At 38.4% G+C, this 19215-nt stretch overlaps 1 protein-coding gene across 3 annotated transcripts in view; it reads right to left on the reverse strand.

The window, feature by feature from the left end:
* atf6 (activating transcription factor 6) overlaps positions 1 to 19215 on the reverse strand; it is a 91046-nt gene that overhangs the window by 61271 nt on the left and 10560 nt on the right. For all 3 annotated transcript variants that reach the window (XM_063002026.1, XM_063002025.1, XM_063002027.1), the window contains exons 6-7: positions 18451 to 18645; positions 9655 to 9845 (exon numbers count right to left, since the gene is read on the reverse strand). In XM_063002026.1, coding sequence (XP_062858096.1) covers positions 9655 to 9845; positions 18451 to 18645 — 386 coding nt within the window. The remainder of the gene's footprint in view (positions 1 to 9654; positions 9846 to 18450; positions 18646 to 19215) is intronic.

Raw genomic sequence — 19215 nt, forward strand, 5'->3', positions numbered from 1 at the left:
CTGATATTAAAGAAATAAAATGCTTGACTGGAAAGGAACAGTTAGCACTCATCTACTGTCAGGCATGCATGCATTTGAACAAACTACTACCTGCAAAACAAAACACTAATAAACCTCAAAGGCTGAGCCATATAACAGAGAAAATACAGGTCTGAGTGAGTGAGTGATTACAGGTATGCAGGGTTATAATCACTTTCCCTTATCCTCTGGCATGACATGGTACTGCTCTGAATGTTTTTTCATGGAGCTGTGTGCGTGTGTGTGTGTGTGTGTGCGTGTGCGTGTACGTCTGCCATCTGCCACGTTGAAGCAGAAAATGACATTGTGTACCTTTGAGAGGAAAAAGCAAAAAACAAAACCAGAAGGACAAAGACAGAGAAGGATGATGAAGGTGAACTCTTGCATTTTTGGACCATAATAGCAGCCCTTTTATTTCTTAACACATAACATTCGGTAATAAAAAAATCTGCTCTCAATCTTTATGCTGAAAATAACCAACCCGTCAATTTAGATACCTGATATGACTGCAGCCATCCATTGGCTAGAATTATGTAACTACAGCTCAGACTAAATGTCATATAGTGTTTATGTATGACAGTAGCTGCAAAAAAAGAATTATACCATGTGTAACTGTAGGGCTGGGCGGAATATCACAAATATCGATATATTCAATATTAATTTTTACACGATATTAAAAATGACCATATTCGTTTAATACCAAAAAAGACATGGTTTGTCTGGAAATGGTTCGGCTCCCGTAGGGATGATGCGCAACATAGTAGAGTTTTGTGCAAAATATGCAGTAAATGTTCTGGAAATATTTTAGAAACATAAAGGAAAAAATTTACAAAAAGTGGATTTTATCCCTAATGGAACAACACACGGGTATAGATCTGGTCTCAGTTTGAAGAAGAGAAGCTCAGGTAAGCAGTGGTAAAGACTTTATGCTGCTGTGTGGTTGATCTGGGTCGTGGTGCTGCTGTTTACCGTGCATTTTCATTTTGCAATGACAGCAAAGCATTATCAAATATTGAACTTTTTCAGGATTTTTATTATACTCATTTATTTGAAGTGAAATGGACAGCAGAAATGTGACTGTGAGATTCTGCTGAATACTGGCAGTGGCCTGCCATTGTACTTTGTTAAGTTTACATTATATTGTATCGTATCTTATATCGCCACTTCTCAAAAGCATATCGAGATATGAGTTTTTTTTTAGTCATATCGCCCAGCCCTATGCCACTGCTGTGCTGAGAATGGGCCACCTGAATAATATTTGGCCAGTGGGGGTCCTATGGCGTCCCTTCCCAAAGATGGATGGGGTAGAGAAGGGTGATACTATACTGTGGGTGATAGCATACTGAATAACATACAGACATGAAGTCAGTAATTGTTATACCCACACAGTTATCTATATGGTAGGTAGAGCTTTCGAAATGGCCAGTAAACATATGTTAAAACAGGTAATTGTGACTGACATTTTCAGTCACATGAGAAAGCATCACATTTATTGTGCACCATCATCTGCAACTACCAACATTAATTTTGGACGGTTTTACTTAAATGCAAACTGCTAGATGGCTATATGATGTTTACTGTTTTCAATAGCATTTTCCCAGCTTATAAAACCACCTCCTTGTTTCTACACTCACTGTCCATTTTATCAGCTCCACTTACCATATAGGAGCAGTTTGTAGTTCTACAACTACTGACTGTAGTCCATCTGTTTCTCTACATACTTTGTTAGCCCCCTTTCATGCTGTTCTTCAATGGTCAGGACCCCCACAGGACCACCACAGAGCAGGTATTATTTAGGTGGTGGATCATTCTCAGCACTGCAGTGACACTGACATGGTGGTGGTGTGTTAGTGTGTGTTGTGCTGGTATGAGTGGATCAGACACAGCAGTGCTGCTGGAGTTTTTTAATACCGTGTCCACTCACTGTCCACTCTATTAGACACTCCTACCTAGTTGGTCCTCCTTGTAGATGTAAAGTCAGAGACGATCGCTCATCTATTGCTGCTGTTTGAGTTGGTCATCTTCTAGACCTTCATCAGTGGTCACAGGACGCTGCCCACGGGGCGCTGTTGGCTGGATGTTTTTGGTTGGTGGACTATTCTCAGTCCAGCACAGTGACAGTGAGGTGTTTAAAAACTCCAGCAGTGCTGCAGCTTCTTATCCACTCATACCAGCACAACACACACTAACACACCACCACCATGTCAGTGTCAAAGCAGTGCTGAAAATGATCCACCACCCAAATAATACCTGCTCTGTAGTGGTCCTGTGGGGGTCCTGATCATTGAAGAACAGCATGAAAGGGAGCTAACAAAGCATGCAGAGTAACAGATGGACTACAGTCAGTAATCGTAGAACTACAAAGTGCTTCTATATGGTAAGTGGAGCTGATAAAATGGACAGTGAATGTAGAAACAAGGAGGTGGTTTTAATGTTATGGCTGATCAGTGTATATTGACTAGCAAAAACTAGGTCTTGTACCATTACTAGTTTTAGCCATGTGCAAATCTTAAAGAAAACAAAACCAAACAGACCCTGAAACTTTCTACAAACACAGAGCACTGACTCTTTAAATACCCTGCTACACGATAGCTCTAAAAAGCTTTTTTGCCATATTGTTTTACTCTTGTTTCTCAATCTCAATGAACCATGTCATGAACTGTATGCTCTTGCTTTGTGAGAATCACATCATCAGGTTTGTTAACCGTAAGGAATGCAAGTGATTCATCCCAGATGATACAACAGAACATTAGCAAATGGCTCAGTTATTTGGAGATAAATAAACCTTTCGCTTGTGCATTCACGTTAAAACCGGTCAAGCTGAAAGTAAAATGGCCATTCAAGCCACCTTAAAAATGCTCGAAAATGTTTCATCTAAGAGGAGGTCCAAACACAATTGACTTTAATGGACTTAAGGCCAAGGGATATGTCCTGGTGTAGCTGGTGTTGTTTACAACAGGTGCTGAGCAGGTGAATCAGGTTACACACAGTAAGTAAAGCTATTGTTTAAAATCATGGTAGCTTAAACCCCACAAATACAGAAAAAATAGACTTATAACTCTGAACTTACTGCAGAGCTAGATTTAAATAAAGTCTTTAGCAATTAAACAACACAGAAAATGAAAGCTGTATTTTATAGTATTATATTATCTGCCAATTATTCAACCCCTACATAATATTCCTGATCCTAAATCCTACTTCTGGTCTGTATGATCTTAAGTTGGCTTACAATTTGATTAAACCATTGAGACTCAATAATGAGCCTTAATTTGCTTCAGCTGTGATGTGACTTATAATGTTTTATGGATCAGAAGTTTGTCTGGCACAAGAAAGATGAGACTTATGACCAGAAGAATACTATCCTCATGGTCGAGCATGGAGGTGGATCAGTGATGGTGTGAGGATGTTTTTCTGCTGCATGAACTGGCAACCTTAATTATATGACTGGCATCAAAGATTCACAGGAATACCAAGGCATTTTGAGGAGGAACAGTATTGTGCTTTTATTGTGACTTTTGTGCTGAAATTAAACTTGATGATGATGAATTTTAGAGCAAGACCACGCTCCCAAGCACACACAAAGTGTTGGATGCAGTGGTGTAAAGCACGCCACCACTGGACTCTAGAGAAGTGGAGACGTGTTCTTTGGAGTGACGAATCACGCTTCTCCGTCTGGCAATACGATGGATAAGTCTGGATTTGGCGGTTGCCAGGAGAACGGTACTTGTCTGACTACATTTTGCCAAGTGTAAAGTTTGGTGGAGGGGGGCTTATGGTGTGGGGTTGTATTTTAGGAGTTGGGCTCGGCCCCTTAGTTCCAGTGAAAGGAACTCTTAATGCTTCAGCATACCAAGAGATTTTGGACAATTTAATGCTCCCAACTTTGTGGGAACAGTTTGGGGATGGCCCCTTCCTGTTCCAACATGACTGCGCACCAGTGCACAAAGCAAGGTCCATAAAGACATGGATGAGCGAGTTTGGTGTGAAAGAACTTGACTGGCCTGCACAGAGTCCTGACCTGAACCCGATAGAACACGTTTGGGATGAATTGAAGCGGAGACTGCGAGCCATGCCAACATCAGTGTCTGACCTCACAAATGTGCTTTTGAAAGAAAAAAATCCCAAAAACACACTCCTAAACCTTGTGGAAAGCCTTCCCAGAGGAGTTGAAGCTGTTATAGCTGCAAAGGGTGGGCCAACATCATCTTAAACCCTATGGATTAAGAATGGGATGTCACTCAAGTTCATATGCATGTGAAGGCAGACGAGCGAATACTTTTGGCTATATAGTGTGCTATATGCATGTATAAATATTTTTTCTCTGTTTACTGAAACTTCCTTTATATTTTCTTAGAATTCTATACACAACATTCTAATACCTGTTTAAAGTGGTCTAATACCTGGGACAGTGGTAGCCTAGTGGGTAGAGCTTTGGGTTATCAACTGAAAAGTTGAGGGTTCGAATCCCAGCTCTGCCATGCAGCCACTGTTGGGCCCTTGAGCAAGGCCCGTAACCCTCTCTGCTCCAGGGGCGCCGTACGATGGCTGACCCCAGCTTCCAAATGAGTTGGGATATGCGAAGAAAGAATTTCACTGTACTGTACACCTGTATACAGTGGGGCCAAAAAGTATTTAGTCAGCCACTGATTTTGCAGGTTCTTCTACTTAGAAAGATGAGAGAGGTCTGTAATTTTCATCATAGGTACACTTCAACTATGAGAGACAAAATGAGAAAAAAAAAATCCAGGAAATCACATTGTAGGATTTTTAAATAATTTTTTTGTAAATTACGGTGGAAAATAAGTATTTGGTCAATAACAAAAGTTCAACTCAATACTTTGTAACATAACCTTTGTTGGCAATGACAGAGGTCAAACGTTTCCTGTAAGTCTTCACCAGGTTTGCACACACTGTAGCTGGTATTTTGGCCCATTCCCCCATGCAGATCTCCTCTAGAGCAGTGATGTTTTGGGGCTGTCGCTGGGCAACATGCACTCCACAAATTTTCTATGGGGTTGAGGTCTGGAGACTGGCTAGGCCACTCCAGGACCTTGAAATGCTTTTTACGGAGCCACTCCTTCATTGCCCGAGCGGTGTGTTTGGGATCATTGTCATGCTGGAAGACCCAGCCACGTTCCATCTTCAATGCTCTCACTGATGGAAGGAGGTTTTGGCTTAAAATCTCATGATACATGGCCCCGTTCATTCTTCCCTTAACACGGATCAGTCGTCCTGTCCCCTTTGCAGAAAAACAGCCCCAAAGCATGATGTTTCCACCCCCATGCTTCACAGTAGGTATGGTGTTCTTGGGTTTTTCTTCTTCCTCCAAACACGACGAGTTGAGTTTTTACCAAAAAGTTCCATTTTGGTTTCATCTGACCACATGATATTCTCCCAATCCTCTTCTGGATCATCCATATGCTCTCTGGCAAACTTCAGACGGGCCTGGACATGTACTGGCTTAAGCAGGGGGACACGCCTGGCACTGCAGGATTTGAGTCCCTCTCGGCATAGTGTGTTACTGATGGTAGCCTTTGTACTTTGGTCCCAGCTCTCTGCGGGTCATTCATCAGGTCCCTCCGTGTAGTTCTGGGATTTTTGCTCACCGTTCTCCTGATCATTTTGACCCCACGGGATGAGATCTTGACCCCAAGGGAGATTATCAATGGTCTTGTATGTCTTCCATTTTCTTACAATTGCTCCCACAGTTGATTTATTCACACCAACCTGCTTGCCTATTGTAGATTCACTCTTCCCAGCCTGGTGCAGGTCTACAATTTTCTTCCTGGTGTCCTTCGACAGCTCTTTGGTCTTGGCCATGGTTGAGTTTGGAGTCTGACTGTTTGAGGCTGTGGACAGGTGTCTTTTATACAGATAACGAGGTCAAACAGGTGCCATTAATACAGGTAACGAGTGGAGGACAAAATAGCTTCTTAAAGAAGAAGTTACAGGTCTGTGAGAGCCAGAAATCTTGCTTGTTTGTTATTGACCAAATACTTATTTTCCACCATAATGTACAAAAAAATTATTTAAAAATCCTACAATGTGATTTCCTGGATTTTTTTTTCTCATTTTGTCTCTCATAGTTGAAGTGTACCTATGATGAAAATTACAGACCTCTCTCATCTTTCTAAGTAGGAGAACCTACACAATCAGTGGATGACTAAATACTTTTTGACCCCACTGTATGTATATATGACAAATAAAGGCATTCTATTGTTAAAGTAATGAGGTTGAATATTGCAACTATAAATAAAGATCTAAAAATACTTTTTTAAACAAAACACACAACCGATATCTACAACATTTAGCCTGTCTGTTTCCAGCAGTTGATGTTTTTACTTAATTTGTTGTTAATTAGGAGACCTACAGCTCAAAAAAGGATAAAAGTATAGCAGCCTGTCATTTTATATATTGCTAAGCAAGAGTGCCATTCATGCAGTGAAATCAGGAATAAAATGGGACTAAATTAGAGGTGGAGAACACACAAATCAAAGATAAATAGACATTTATTACTACATTGATTCAATAAAAAACATTTGAAATATAGTTGTGGCCACTTACTGTAAAGTTTACTTGAGGTCATCTAGTTCACTGACATTTGTTATATTTCTGAACAAGCATAAAGAGAAATTTTAGAACATCTGGAATTAAGCTTTAGCTCATGGACAGCCACTCTCACTCTTTTGTATCAGACATTTCACAGCTGAATGCTACAGTTTTCTCAATGACTGCAAATTGTACATACCCTGATATAGCATAGTAATGATCCCCCATCATGGTTTGTGCTGCCTTTTCAGCCAAAATGTTAAACTTGCATAAAATCTGTTAGAAGACCCAGTACTGTGGAACATCCAGGTGGGTTTCAGCAAACCTAAGATATGCAGATGACCTTTACAGCAGTGGGTTTCCCAGTACTGAATGCATTAACAGACTCTAGCAAGTTTAAGAGATTTTTGCAGGCCTTTTGCTGTTACCACTGGGTACTTTTTCACCTCCTTTAGTGCCACACATTGTGCTGTTGGTGAGGTTTTGCAGGACACCCACTTACAGTAAGAGTAGATACATTAGACAAAATGACAGTTGTTTTTAATGTAACTAAACCAAACAAAAGCAATGTCTTAGTTCTGCTTCTGGAATTCTTAAAATAGCAAGTGGAAAACTATAAGCTGACTTAGAACAGACTCCTGCAATTGAAGTCTGATCTACTTTCTACAGAAATTGTCCATCGCACCAGCTTGACGTTAATAAATAAAAGACTACCACATGATCAGCAACTAGGAAAATGAAAAAATGGGTCGGCCAAATCCAAAAGGTTATGGAGTGTAAAAATCTGCATGAACGGATAGGCATGGAACAGTAAGGAAAATGTGGAATTAATGCTAAGCACTCACATTCTTCCAAGTCACTTGAACTGTCTCCATCTCTACATTCCACTGTTTTCTTCCACAGTCCTTTTTACCCTCCCTGAATATTACAGTCTTAATACGTGTCAGTCTAAAGAAGTCATGTAGTCAAAGTGAGGACAGTCTTCCTGGGCTAGCTCTTCACTGCAACCCATTTGATGAACACATGGTATCAAAAGCAGAACCAGACCATTTTTTGTTCTGTGCTTTTACTGTCAGTCCAGCTCATGGTTTCTATGGCTTGGCAGCTCTTAAATGAACAAACATGGACCGAGACTTGCAATAAACAAGAAACAAATAAACTAAAATATTCTCTCCTTTGAAGCTCTGGGAGCAAATAAACTAAAAAAAGATACAAAGCATGAAAAGCACTACTTAGCATAAAAGCTAAATCAATAGGGGATGTTTGAAGGGTGATCTAGTGGCTGAATAAGCAGTAAGAACTTTTATTTGATGAAAAGACCACAAAAATAAAATGTGGACGGTGGAATATTACATTTACACTTTCGGAACTACTGCTTATCCAAAGTGACTTACAGTACCGTGATAGTATACTGTCTAAGGAATTGAAGGTTAAGGGTCTTGCTCAAGGGCCCAACAATGGCAACCTGGCAGTGGTGGGGCTTGAACAAGCAACATTTTGATTACTAGTCCAGTAACCACTAGGCTACAACTGCCCCAACATCCCATTGCATCTTCAGATTGACATCACAACTAAAGCTCCACAGCTTTGAATCAATCTACCAATCTAGCGCTCATAACCTGTAACTTACTGCGTGTTAATGCCACCGAAATAAAGAAGGTTTTATTAAATCTGAGAACATTTTTAACCATCCTCTCAATTTCCCAGCTCCTAAACACTGGCATCTCTGCAGGAACACTGGAGTTGCGTAGTTAATTGGCCTGCAAACTAGCTGGCCTTTAAGTTGTGTGCTAACATTACCTACATCAAACTTGTATCATTACCTGCATGTATTTACAACATGGCCAAAGGTATGTAAACACTTGACCATGAGCTTATTAAACATTCAATTCCAAAACCCATATGCTTTCTTTGGAGTTGCAGCTGTAACAGTGGGAAGACGTTTCACATTATTTATGCTTGTTTAGAGCACTGTGAGGTTAGACAGGAAGGTCTGGGTCACAGTTACCACTCCAATTCATTTTAAAGTGGTTCACTAAGGTTGAGGACAGGGCTCTGAAAAGGCTACTGGATTTCATTCACATTAAACTTGTCAAATCATGCTATTATGGACTATGTATTGTCTAGTATAATCTATTATTGTACTATGTTTGTGTCTTCTGCTTTACATCACTGAGGAATTTAAGGATTGTTTCCATGTTACCTTAGGTGAGGATTTCTTTTAATGTATTAGGCATAAATATTTTTTGTCTTTCTCTGTTGTACTTTGGGCATTCATTCAGGATATGTTTCATTGTGATTGGTGTCTGACATTCTTTGCAAAGTGTGGGATCTTCTCCTTATATTAGATGTTGGCGTGTCAATCTGGAATGGCCTATTTTACGTCTAGTGTAGATAACTTGGTCTGTATGTTTTCCATAGTGTATTTTGGGTTTATTCCTGACGTCGGGGTGAATCTCGTGTAGTTTATTGTTTGTTTGTGTGTTCCATTCAAGTTGCCATTTATTTTAAATGTTGTTTATAGGGGGTTTGATGTCCCCCCAATCTTCTTGCACCAGATATGAGGAACCCTGGTCCAGCTTTCCCATCCTTGAACAACAGCCAATCATTGTTCATATGGCTGCCCAGCCCAGCCGGATGGCAGAGCTTAGATTCGATATGATGTATTCAAAATCCCAACTCTGGTGTGCTAGCGTGTTTTACCGCTGCGCCACCTGAGTGGCTGAGGTTAATGATTTTTTGTATAGTTCTTTCTCTTGCCAACTAATCAGCTTTTTTATTTCCTGATAGTCCACAATGCGCTAGCATAGTCTAATATCAAACATTTCGTCTGTGAGTTGTTTTATGGTGCTCTGTATTTTAGAATATTTATTTTTAACACCTGTTAGAATTTCATGCAGTGTCGGATAATCCTAACCAGGTATTCAAAGGTAATTTAAAGGCGGTGGTAATAACATTTTAGTAAAATACGCAGATGTGTAGCACTTTTTCTTTAAAGAACTGTAAAGAACTCCTAAAATAAACCTTAACTCAAACACATTGATGTTTTAATTCTACAGTGGAATGATTTGATTCAAGTAGACTTACATCATCGTCTGACGAAGGGTTTCGTAAAGGGACGGCTATGACGGGAGGAGACATTGCAGGGCTGGCAAGTGTTGCAGGTCTCTCTGGTGCCAGGTTGGGCATGGTGACTACCCGGGTACATGCTGGCATGCTGGTCTGTGAGGGCTGGAGCTGCAGCACCTGGGTGGGCTGAGACAGAAAGGTGGGATGACCTAGGGAAAAACAAAACAAAGTCTACATTAGAATCCCATGTCAGCCTCTTTTATCCTTAAATGTGCACTTACAAGACTCAAAAACAAGGCACCAAAAGAGAGAGGAAGGAGAGAGAAAGAGTAAAAGCAGGGGGCACAGGGATGTAAACATCTCATCTAAGAAACATACGTCTTTAATTGCTACTCTTAACATTTTTACCTTCACACCCACATTTTCTTTTCTCATCCATTCTGTCAGAACACCCACTAGAATCCATTCAGACTTAAAGCACTTGATGCGATCCCTGTGTTTATAAGCATATCCCAGTTTATCCTCACCAGTAAAGCTATACCAGGCACTGCTTTACAAACAAAGTGCAGCTGTCAGCCTAAAGTACAAAATGTTCACACCATGATGAATTACTTTTGTTTCCATTCTCTCAGATCCTCACCGGTGCTATCTTTACAAGGTATGAGCACTTTAACCATCCAGTAATTCAAACACATCTTAGTATTAGTTTAGTCCAGCAATATAAACAAAAAAACATGTCACAGTAAAAAAAAAAAACATTAAAACCATGAAACAAAACATATTTTTAAAGAACAAAAATATCCAACCCCCTTGTAAAAACTCCTTTCTATGTGGAGAAAATCTGGCCCAAAATGAAACACACTGCTAGATTTATAAACATGAACATGATTCTTTTTTGTTTTTTTAAACATTTTAGATATCCTATCATTCAGATGATTTGTCAGACAGGCATTAATGTTTCTATTGTTTAACAGTGGTATGTCCCAAGCTACACTTTCAAGATTCTCATTTTTGCCTTTGTCTTTTTCCTATTTGAAAAAGCTACAGAGCCCCACTGGTGACATCCCGTATAAATAAAAATAAAGCACAACTTTGCCATGTTTATGCATGGGAACGAGATCTTTGATGCGTGGTGATGGCTTATTAACGTGTGGGAATGAGATAAGTAAGTTGTGGACATGACATGTGACAAGAAATATGCTTTCATCCAAAAATGAAAAGTGAATGTTTTTTTTAGTCATGGAATGAACTACTGTAATATTTTGAAGTCACTTGTATTGAAACATGGCATAATTCTAAGCAAGAGACACTTTCAGATACTTAAAACACACAAATCCCCTGACAGCATACCCGATTCTGTATGCTTTATGTTAGCTGTGCCTAAAATAAAAAGATGTTCTTCATCTTATGGTATCATGGCCATGACTTACTGTAACTGTCTTGTTAATACAGCATGGTCATGCATTATTTTTATTTATACACAATGCTTGAATACATTGTAGCAGACAGGTCACTATTTTTGTAGATTAATATCCATTTACTTTGGTGAGAAGGCTCACACTGTGGTTCGGTGGAGTACTAGAGCATCATAAGCCTTTTAAGATTGATATAATTCTATATTTTTTTTGCTCAGCTTGTCTAAAATATTTTTAGATCAGGATGTTTAGTGAACATGTCATATGACAGCTTAAATTTGATTAAGAGGGTAAAGATTTTTATTCTACACAGTCAGTTCAAATTAAACCTTACATTTGGTTACCTGGCTCCCTTTGTGTAATCACATGTTTTAAATGTGTTCATCAGATAAACAAATATGCAGTAATAAAAGGGTATACATGGCAGCTCTTTCAAAGCACCATATTAATTAATTTATATACAGTCATGTGAAAAAGTCAAGACACCCCATGAGAACCTTTTTAAACATATGAACATTTGAGCTTTATTTGAACAGTATTAAGAGACGGAGCTAATATAACTAAACAAATAAAATGTTAAAAATTACTTTTAAACACGAGTTGTAAAATGTAACGAACAAAAATGGAAATTTATTGTGAGGAAAAAGTTAGGACACCCCCACATTTATTACTACTTAAAATGTCTAAAATTAGAATCCAGTGCACCACATCAGCTGCAATGATTAGACCATCCTTACAGGACAGTGGAGTTTTATTTAAACCTCAGACATTAGTTTGATTTGCTCTTGATTGTTAAAGTGTTGAAGTAGTATCACCATGGTGAGATCTAAAGAGCTCTCTGAGGCCTTCAGAAAGAAGGCTGTAGACGCATATGAGTCTGGAAAGGGATTTAAAAAGATCTGAAAACAATTAGAAATCAGCCATTCCACTGTCCGGAAAATTATTTACATCTCTCATCTCACAACTCCGTCTCTCAGTACTGTTCAAATGAAGCTCAAATGTTCATATGTTTAAATATGTTCAAAAAGACAAAGGTTCTCATGGGGTGTCCTAACTTTTTCACGGCTGTATATTTTAAAAAAATGACTTATTAAGATGTATTTCTGCCATAAATCATCTAAAAAGTTTAATATTAGAAATACAGACTTGGTTGCACAATACATCATATATAAAAGTAATGTATAATCAGTACAAGTAATGTGCAATCAGTATAACAAAGAGTTATTTTAAAAACAGGAAAAAACAGGGAGGGAAAACTGTTAAATACACAAAAAAGTTGGAGATCCAGCACCAAATCATGACAATCTGAATCATATTAAACCGTCTCCAGACTGGAATACTGATGCCCCCGGCAGGGTACGAGCAACACTCCATCTGATCCTTGCCACCAGGAGGATTATTTAAGTGTTTACACTGGCAGAGCAGGATGGATATTGGATCCTTTTTAAGTGACTTTAAACACTAGTGATGCATGACCACATGACCTCACAAACACATAAATACACACACAGACAAATAAAAACCAAACTCGGTGAAAACGCCATCTCCTGGGTTGTTTTTTTAAAACTACATTCATATTTATGTCTTTTACATGAGCTACAAATACACCAAACCAAAACCAAAGAAGATTACATCTACAGGAATGTGCAGCAAAAACAGATCTGGGAGGAAAGACAACATTTCAAAATATTTCAATATTTCAAAAATCATACATGTATATATAGATGTGTATATACATACACTGATCAGCCATAACATTAAAACCACCTCCTTGTTTCCACACTCACTGTCCATTTTATCAGCTCCATTTACCATATACAGTGGGGCCAAAAAGTATTTAGTCAGCCACTGATTGTGCAAGTTCTCCTACTTAGAAAGATGAGAGAGGTCTGTAATTTTCATCATAGGTACACTTCAACTATGAGAGACAAAATGAGAAAAAAAATCCAGAAAATCACATTGTAGGATTTTTAAAGAATTTATTTGTAAATTATGGTGGAAAATAAGTATTTGGTCAATAAAGTTCAACTCAATACTTTGTAACATAACCTTTGTTGGCAATGACAGAGGTCAAACGTTTCCTGTAAGTCTTCACCAGGTTTGCACACACTATAGCTGGTATTTTGGCCCATTCCTCCATGCAGATCTCCTCTAGAGCAGTGATGTTTTGGGGCTGTCGCTGGGCAACACGGACTCCACAAATTTTCTATGGGGTTGAGGTCTGGAGACTGGCTAGGCCACTCCAGGACCTTGAAATGCTTTTTACGGAGCCACTCCTTCGTTGCCCGAGCGGTGTGTTTGGGATCATTGTCATGCTGGAAGACCCAGCCACGTTCCATCTTCAATGCTCTCACTGATGGAAGGAGGTTTTGGCTTAAAATCTCACGATACATGGCCCCGTTCATTCTTCCCTTAACACGGATCAGTCGTCCTGTCCCCTTTGCAGAAAAACAGCCCCAAAGCATGATGTTTCCACCCCCATGCTTCACAGTAGGTATGGTGTTTACTCAGCATTCTTCTTCCTCAAAACACGACGAGTTGAGTTTTTACCAAAAAGTTCCATTTTGGTTTCATCTGACCACATGATATTCTCCCAATCCTCTTCTTGATCATCCATATGCTCTCTGGCAAACTTCAGATGGGCCTGGACATGTACTGGCTTAAGCAGGGGGACACGCCTGGCACTGCAGGATTTGAGTCCCTCTCGGCATAGTGTGTTACTGATGGTAGCCTTTGTTACTTTGGTCCCAGCTCTCTGCAGGTCATTCATCAGGTCCCTCCGTGTAGTTCTGGGATTTTTGCTCACCGTTCTCATGATCATTTTGACCCCACGGGATCAAGGGAGATTATCAATGGTCTTGTATGTCTTCCATTTTCTTAAAATTGCTCCCACAGTTGATTTTTTCACACCAACCTGCTTGCCTATTGTAGATTCACTCTTCCCAGCCTGGTGCAGGTCTACAATTTTCTTCCTGGTGTCCTTCGACAGCTCTTTGGTCTTGGCCATGGTTGAGTTTGGAGTCTGACTGTTTGAGGCTGTGGACAGGTGTCTTTTATACAGATAACGATGTCAAACAGGTGCCATTAATACAGGTAACGAGTGGAGGACAGAAGAGCTTCTTAAAGAAGAAGTTACAGGTCTGTGAGAGCCAGAAATCTTGCTTGTTTGTTATTGACCAAATACTTATTTTCCACCATAATTTACAAATAAATTCTTTAAAAATCCTACAATAAAAAAAAAAAAAAAAAAAAAAAAAAAAAAAAAAAAAAAAAGGATTTTAATTATTTAAAAATCCTACAATGTGATTTCCTGGATTTTTTTCTCTCATTTTGTCTCTCATAGTTGAAGTATACCTATGATGAAAATTACAGACCTCTCTCATTTTCTCACTCTCAGACCTTCATCAGTGGTCACAGGACGCTGCCCACAGTGTGCTGTTGGCTGGATATTTTTGGTTGGTGAACTATTCACAGTCCAGCAGTGACAGTGAGGTGTTTAAAAACTCCATCAGCGCTGCTGTGTCTGATGCACTCATACCAGCACAACACACACTAACACACCACCACCATGTCAGTGTCACTGCAGTGCTGAGAACGATCCAACACCCAGGACCCTGTGGTGGTCCTGACCATTGAAGAACAGGGTGAAAGCAGGCTAAAAAAGTTTGTAGAGAAATAGATGGACTACAGTCAGTAATAGTAGAGCTACAAAGTGCTTCTATATGGTAAGTGGAGCTGATAAAATAGACAGCGAGTGTAGAAACAAGGAGGTGGTCATAATGGTCATATAGACAATGATGCTATAGTTTTAAAGCTATATATAGTTTTATATCTATAATCACATGCAGCAGATCTCATGGTGTGAAAAGATGATTTATTTATGCTAGTAATTCACTTGTTTCTATGATAGTAAGTAAATGTTTAAAGCTAAATTGTTCAGGCATCCACCTGTCAAGTTACCCAACAAGACCTGTTTAACAATTGTACATAGACATTAGTCCATGTTACATACACTCAATGGCCAGAAATATGTAAAAATCTGACCATCAGCCTTTTGGACACCCTATTACAAAACCATGGACAATAATATAGAGTTCACACTCCAATCACGGCTATAAAAGCCTTCATTTTTCTAGGAAAGCTTTACAGTGTATTTTCTGCACACACAGCATTTTTAAGGTCAGACACTAATGTTGGAGAAGAAGGACTGGTTTGAATTAGTCTTCAAATTCATCCCAATACTGATAAGTGAGGTTGAGGTCAGGTCTTTACACCATCTACCTCCACACCAAACTCATCAAGCCATGATGAAACATAAAGGACCTTTCCTAAACTGTTGCCACACATTTAAAGCATAATATTTATTTAGATTATTAATAGTCAACTCTTAAAAGCGGGCATGGCTGAAACACCTGAATTCAACATTCAGCAGAAGTCTCAATAATTCTGGCCATACAGTGTATGTACTTTACCTGGAAATAAACAGGCAGTTTAACCAGGTCAGTGTTAAATGCACATCAGTATGTCAGTCACAGACTGCACATTATCTGAAAGTAATTAAATATGTTTATGGAATCCCGTTTCAGCAGTTTGTTTTTCACTCACTGAAGGGCTTAAATGTTTAAGCATTATAATTGTTTAATGTATTTTATTAAGCATGTAATGCATTGTAGTTTTTAGCGAATTATAGAAAATGCTGCAAATGTACAAGATGCAGCAGGGTCATTCCTACAATTCGGTGCCTTTTGTGTCCCCAGTACTGATCATTGTATTTATTAAGTACATTTAAACAATACAATTGCTAAACATCTTACTAAAATAATTAACACTTTCAAATACTAAACACAATGTTTTCTACCCCCCCTTCCCCCCAATAAAATTACTGTATACATTTTACACTGTTTTTATCTGTTAGATACCAGAGGTTTTCCTATGTCCCCAGTGCTGTACATTCTGATTTAGTGAAGGAAACATGAGGTTTAATCATGAAAATATCTCAGTCTTTCAATTAATACTGTTTAAAAGGTTTGCTCACTCGCTAGGTAATGGCTAAATTTATGTCAGAATGTCCACCCTGTTATGGTCCACCCTGTTACAGCCTAATACGTAACAGGGTGGATGTCACTGTGTTTATGAGGTGCATGTGTAATTTAGCTTGACCAATATTAGTTTGGAAAAGTATAACATGTCCTTTTTATAATAAAACATGAAAAACTAATAAACACAGTGTTTCATTTTCAAAAAGTTTTAAGGTCCAAAAGGCACCCAATCCCAGGAATGACTCAGCAACAAGTCTTGAAGTCTCTATAGGACTGATCCTAATAAAGCTTTAATAGAAGTGAGGGACAAAGCTTAACATCTATCGCCATCTTTTGGCCGTATCTTGCAAATGCCACGAAGTCAATCCCAAATATCCTTTCCAGATTAAGAAAAGTCCAATTCACCTTGCAAAAGTTGGGGTCTAGACACATATCATAGATAAGTGAAGCAAACAAGAGGCAAAAAAATGAAAGGAAAGGAAATCAGAAAAAGTTGGGACAGTATGGAAAATGCAAATAAAATAAAAATGCAGTGTTCCTTACATTTACTTTGACTTTTTTGATTGTAAACAATTTGAACACAAGATATTTCATGTTTTGTCTGCTCAACTTCATTTCATTTGTTAATATACCTCCATTCCTGCATTTCAGGCCTACAACACATTCCAAAAAATTGGGGCTTGTAATGAGGTGAAAAAACTAAATAATGATGGTGATTGTAATCATGGTTTGGTACAAAAGCAGTATCCAGGAAAGGCTGAGTCTTTGATGAGCAAAGATGGGGCTGTGTCAGTGCCCTTGGCAAAGGTCATTTACATTTCTGTGATGGCAGCATTAATGCAGAAAAGTACATTGAGATCTTAGAGCAACATAGGCTGCCTCCAAGACGTCATCTTTTTCATGGACGTCCATGCACAATGCAAAGCCACATTACAAAGGCATGGCTGCAGAACAAGATGGTACGGGTACTGGACTGGCCTGCCTGCAGTCCTGACCTGTCCCCAATAGAGAATGTGTGGAGAATTTTGAGACGAAAAAAAGTTGAGCAGACAAAACATGAAATATCTCAGGTTCATCCTGTCTGCAATCAAATAAAAGTCAATGTAAATGTATTATTTGCAACATTTTTGATTTGGGGTTGTAGATGATTCTGTAAAAGAGTGATTTTCTGATAGAGGAAATAAAAGTAAAAATGTGGCTAAAATAACTAAGACTAAAAACCACTACTTTATACAAGCCAAAACTGCTAATAATAAAATATTTTTAAGATTGATGAGCACAATGTGGAATTACCATGTGGCTGATTTAGTGTCAAAGTGACCAAAGACAGCCAACAAAAAAGTTGGTTTATCTAAAATACAACAATACAAAGACTTTAGATGATGATGCAACATTGCATGCTGCAACATGCAGCATCTTTGTTATTCTGTTTGTGATTCAATAAGCCCTCAATCAGAATACAGACTAATGGTGCTAATACCACAATGTTTTACTGTTGAGCTGTACCAATTTTTCGACAGGCATAGTTCTTGCTGTTCTGCCCATAAAGCTCAATTTTTTGTTTTCAATTTTCATCTCATTAGACATAGAATCTTTTTCCTCATGATATCACAGTCCTTCACATGCTGTCTAGCAAACAAATGGACTGTCAAATGTCATTTAGGCAACAGTGGCTTCTGTCTTGCCAACTCTGCAAAATATATTGATTTCCCTTACTTTGGTATTATATGCTATTTTAAGCAGCTTTTTAATTAATAATCCAAATAAATTTATGCTCCACATCATAACAGAAAAACTGAAAAGTGGGTGTGAATACTGATGTAAGGCACTCCATGTAAATGGGCACTTCTCTTGTCATGCTGATACTGACCACATATTAACATGTTATTCCAAAATTAGTGGTCAAGTATTTTCATGAACACATTGGAAGCATATACATAATCTATAACTATTACATCCTGTTTTAATAACAACTATACCAAATTAAGTTTTGGGTTTAAGGCTTAAACATCTTTTATGGCATCTGTGGAATCGTTATTTTTTTCAGTAGGCTATTTGTTTCTCAGCCTTAAAATGTTGAAGGGAAATTTTTATAATCCTACTTGATCTGAGGTTTGGCCCAAAAAAGCCATGAAATTACCTGTGGCTGTGGATATATTAAAAAAAGAATAATAAGAATAAGAATAAGAAGCAGTGCTAATGTTGTCTAAAAGCACCTGGTATTTCTTCAGCTTTATCACTAATACTTGTGGGAACAAGCTACCCATGCACATTTAAAGTCAATCTGTTGTTCATATGTAGTCCAGAATTGTGTATTTATGAAATATTAATATTATGTGATTAACCTGGTGGGTTCTGACCTGTTGGAGGAGCTGGCTGGATAGTGATGGGTGCTGGTTTGACCACAGGCACTACTGTGGTCTGCAGTGGCTGGATTATGATGGTTTTGGTCTGAAGAGTAGCTGCGCTCTGAGCGATGGGCACTGCGGTGATCAGTGGTTTAGGCTGAATAGAGACTTTGGGGCTCAGATGAATGGGTCTCTGAGCAGGTTTAGCTGAAAGAGAGAAAACTGTTAAATATTGTCATTTTCACAATTAGCTTGTTAAGAAACAATATTAATATTCCATGACAATAGTAATAATTTTAGTGGATAACATGGTGCTGTAAATATCTAAATTGAAGTACCTCTAAACAAGTAATAAAACATTAATAAAAAAAATCAATAATGAGTTTTTCTTGTTTACATCATCAAGTAAATATTGCTAAATGGTCTAGGAAATTCTCTTCGGCATACCTTGATACAGAAATCAATAAAAGAATTCTCTTACTGGCCCAAAATTACATGCCAAAATCAGCAGATATATTGCTGGTGATTTATTTTATAGCTAAATGGTAAGCTAGCATATAGTTTCTAAGAAAGCATTCAGTCAGTAGTTTGCAAGGCTCCAGGGACCTATTCAATCTTTAATAATTTGAATAATGAACGTCATTGGTTCAAACATAACATTAGGTTCATTGTTAAAGTCTTCACAGTCAGTGTATAAAGGCAAAGTCCGTACCCAGGTCCTGATATAAAATATACACTGATAAACCAAAACATTAGAACCACCAAAGGTGTGCATGT

Source organism: Trichomycterus rosablanca, chromosome 9, assembly GCF_030014385.1.
Source record: "Trichomycterus rosablanca isolate fTriRos1 chromosome 9, fTriRos1.hap1, whole genome shotgun sequence".
NCBI classification, from domain to species: Eukaryota; Metazoa; Chordata; class Actinopteri; order Siluriformes; family Trichomycteridae; genus Trichomycterus; species Trichomycterus rosablanca.